The 3,062-nt window shown below is 68.9% G+C and overlaps 1 protein-coding gene across 1 annotated transcript; it reads left to right on the top strand.

The window, feature by feature from the left end:
* Positions 1 to 656: 656 nt before the first annotated feature.
* Positions 657 to 3,016, top strand: H696_01684 (hypothetical protein). Its single transcript, XM_009495589.1, has 3 exons — positions 657 to 911; positions 1,028 to 2,243; positions 2,382 to 3,016. Exons 1-3 carry the CDS (start codon positions 716 to 718, stop codon positions 2,950 to 2,952), a joined length of 1,983 nt encoding a protein of 660 aa, XP_009493864.1. The 5' UTR covers positions 657 to 715; the 3' UTR covers positions 2,953 to 3,016.
* Positions 3,017 to 3,062: the final 46 nt, after the last annotated feature.

Here is a 3,062-nt window from a genome sequence, read left to right as displayed (position 1 = left end):
GGGGGGGGGGGAGGGGGCTCGGGTATGATGCTGGGTTTTCGGGACAAGCGTCTCTCATTTTTGCCCTCCCTCCTCGCCTCGCTCGGCCTGGCCCCCCCACCCCGAGCGAGCACCGCCATGCAGCTTCCCCGCGCGCCGGCCCTCAAAAAGGAGATCGAGCGGGGGCGATCGGCGGATCCGTGGGCATCTGGGTTGCGTGGGCCTTCTGCCAACGGACCCAGGGAGGCCCACGACTCGGGCTGACCCCGGCAGAAGACCCAGCACGCTGTAGCTTTTTCGGTGGGAGTCTTCCGCCGCCCGCCCTGGCTTCTCCCCCCCCCCCCCCGGGGCGGGCAGGGAGGCGGGGCAGTCTACAGAATCTCCCGGGGCGGGAGCGAATTAGCCGCGAGGTGGGGTGTTTTTTTTCTTTCAATTTTGAATCCGGGGCCGAGGCCGGCCTGAACGCGGTGGCGCCGGACATCAGAGGGCAGACGGCGATCCCACCCTCTGGGCAGGTCCCCCCCCCCCCTCCCCGGGAGGAGGGCGCACAGGTGCGGCAGCCCTTGGCGGGGGCTGGAAATGCTCTTCCAAGCCCCGAGGCCGGTGGGCCGGTTCTTGGGCCGGCAACTGGCCCGAGAAGGGGCTCCCCCCGATCGCGCATGTATCCCTCTTCTCTACGTATTGCCATCTCCGCCTCCCTCCTCTCCATCAGCCTTGCCTCATTTACACCCATGAAATGACGGTCGCCCTGACTCCGCCTTCGCCGCCGGTGCCGGTCAAGCCGCGGGCGCGGGCAGCGCCGCGGCGCGCGCTGGCCCTGCTAGCCGGAGCCCTGACTGCGATGGCCGGCTTGCTGGTGTTGCTCTACATGCCGGCCTTTTGCGGGGACTTCTTCACCCTCGGCCAGGCCCCCGGGGCCGGGGGCACGCCCGGTGCGTGGTCCCTGCCTTCTTCCTCCGCGGATCGCCTGCAAATGGACTAACCGCCCTGTGCCCCGTGCACTTTTGCGGCCATCGTGGCCGTGCGGTCCTCGCGCCTCCCTTTCCAGCCTTGCGGATTTTGGTGGTCGGCGATCCGCAGATCCCCGGCGAGTCGCAGGCGGCTCGTGCTGATCACCCGGGCTTGGCACTTCTGGACCAGCGCCTGAACGACCAGTACATGGTCTTCGTAACGCGAGCCGGCCTGGCCGCCGCGGCTCCCACCCACCAGCTGGTTGTGGGGGATCTCCACAGCTCGGAGCACATTTCCACCAGGGACTTCGCCGCGCGGGCCCAGCGTATCATGCAGATCTTCGGCCCCGGGGACCCGGCTGTGCTGGCGCCCGCATGGTCCACGGCGGCTGTCCTCGAGACCGATGGCGGTCTTCGGTCCGGGCGGACGCTCTACATGGTGGGCAATCATGATGTGGGCTATGCCGGGACCCTGTCGGACCCCATGCTCAAGGCCTTTGAGCGGCACTATGGCGCGGTCAACCGGCTGATCGAGCTGCGGGCCGGGCCCGAGTCCGGCCCCCGGGTCCCCTCGTCTCCTGGCCGGCCGGGCCGGCATCCGTTGGCCTTTTTTGGGGCTCTCCTTCGGACGGCCTGGCCCGGCCCCGTGCCCTCGAGCTCCGGGCCCCGGGCCACGGCCGGCGCTCCCTCCCCCCCGGCGGGTTCGCAATTCCCGGTGCGCCTGCTCCTGGTGTCGGTCAATGCCCTGGTGCTCGATGGCGCCGGGCCCTGCCACCAGTATGACGAGCTGCTGGCCGAGATGCCTCCCCCGGCTCCGCCTGCAGGGCCTTGGGGCTCCGGATGCACGGTATGCGGGGGACTGGACCCGACCCGAGTCGCGGCCGACACGGCCGACTGCCTGGCCCCACGGAGTGTCCGGTGCACCCGGCTGCCGATCGAGCAGGCCCCCCCGCTGGTCCCCATCGACCTGGCTCAGGGGTTCCACCCGAGGCCCCCGACGGCTGGCCGGGCTCGCGCTTGTAATCGGACCCTTGTCCCTGGCCATCACAAGTACCAAGCTTGGCTGACGGTTTTGCGTGCGGCGGCCCTGGTCCGGTATGGGACCCCGGACACGCGACGCCTGTTTGCCGATCCGGCGGTGGCCCCCCTGCTGGAGCCCTTCCCGGAGGCTCTCTTTGCACTTCCGGCGCCGAGTGATTGGCCGGATGACGGGCCGAAGGGCGGCCACCGGCCCTGGCGCGCGATTCTCCTGACGCATATCCCTCTCCACAAAGCGGCCGGCCATTGCACCGACGCGCCACATATGCGGACTTTGTGCGTGTTTGTCCTCGGGCCAGCCGGTGCTCGGTCTTGCTCGTTTCCGATTTTGTACGCCCCTCCCCGGGGGCTTCGCCAACCGCTGACCCTTCCCCCCCTCCCCCCCCCCCCCTGCTCTCCCCCTCCCGGCCACAGTTCGCATACCGGCGATGTCGCGGTGCAAAATTTCCTCTCCGAGGACACAAGCAGCCGACTGCTCGGCCTCCTTCGGCCGCTGGCGATCGTGGCCGGCCACGATCACGAGGGGTGTCGTTTTGTACACCACTTGCCAGAGGGCGGCTGGGACGCCCCTAATGGGGGCGCTCCCACCGCCGGGCATCGGAGTGGCAGCGACCCGGCAGTGGCGCCTGAGTTCACCGCTCGGTCGATCATGTCCGACTACTCCGGCAGCATTGGCTTGCTGAGTTTGCGCCTGGTGCCGGAGGACAAGGCTCCCGCCGACCGGCCGGCGGCCAAAGCATCGGAAGGCCCGGCACTGCCCTCGCCGCCGCACCCCCTCGGGCAGAAAGTGGCCGCTGTGCGGCGTCTTCTCCCCGGGGCGCTGTCCCCGGCGGCGATCCTCCAGCAGCCCCTGGGCCATGCGGGCCTTGCGCTGGAGGTGGGCTTCACCGAGTGCAGCTTTTGGCACTTTATCATCCTCCGGGTCTTCCTTGTGGTGTGGCTGATAGTCCTGGCGGTGCAGACCCTGGTATGGCTGGTCTGCTAGGCGCGGCGTAGGGCGTATGTGTGTGCTTGTAGGATTCCAAAAGAAAAGACAAACAAAACGTCGATCGAGAGGCGGACCGATGCGCGGTTCGCATGTATTAGTGGGGTGGG

The sequence above is a fragment of the Fonticula alba genome, assembly GCF_000388065.1.
Source record: "Fonticula alba strain ATCC 38817 unplaced genomic scaffold supercont2.2, whole genome shotgun sequence".
Taxonomy (NCBI): domain Eukaryota; order Rotosphaerida; family Fonticulaceae; genus Fonticula; species Fonticula alba.
Note: the sequence above shows the minus strand (reverse complement) of the source record. Positions and strands in the feature narration are given on the sequence as shown.

Coding starts and splice junctions, on each gene's coding strand:
- H696_01684 (XM_009495589.1), top strand. CDS start 716: ATGACGGTCGCCCTGACTCCGCCTTCGCCGCCGGTGCCGGTCAAGCCG. Junction 912..1,027: donor CGGGGCCGGGGGCACGCCCG/GTGCGTGGTCCC, acceptor CTCCCTTTCCAG/CCTTGCGGATTTTGGTGGTC. Junction 2,244..2,381: donor GCGCCACATATGCGGACTTT/GTGCGTGTTTGT, acceptor TCCCGGCCACAG/TTCGCATACCGGCGATGTCG.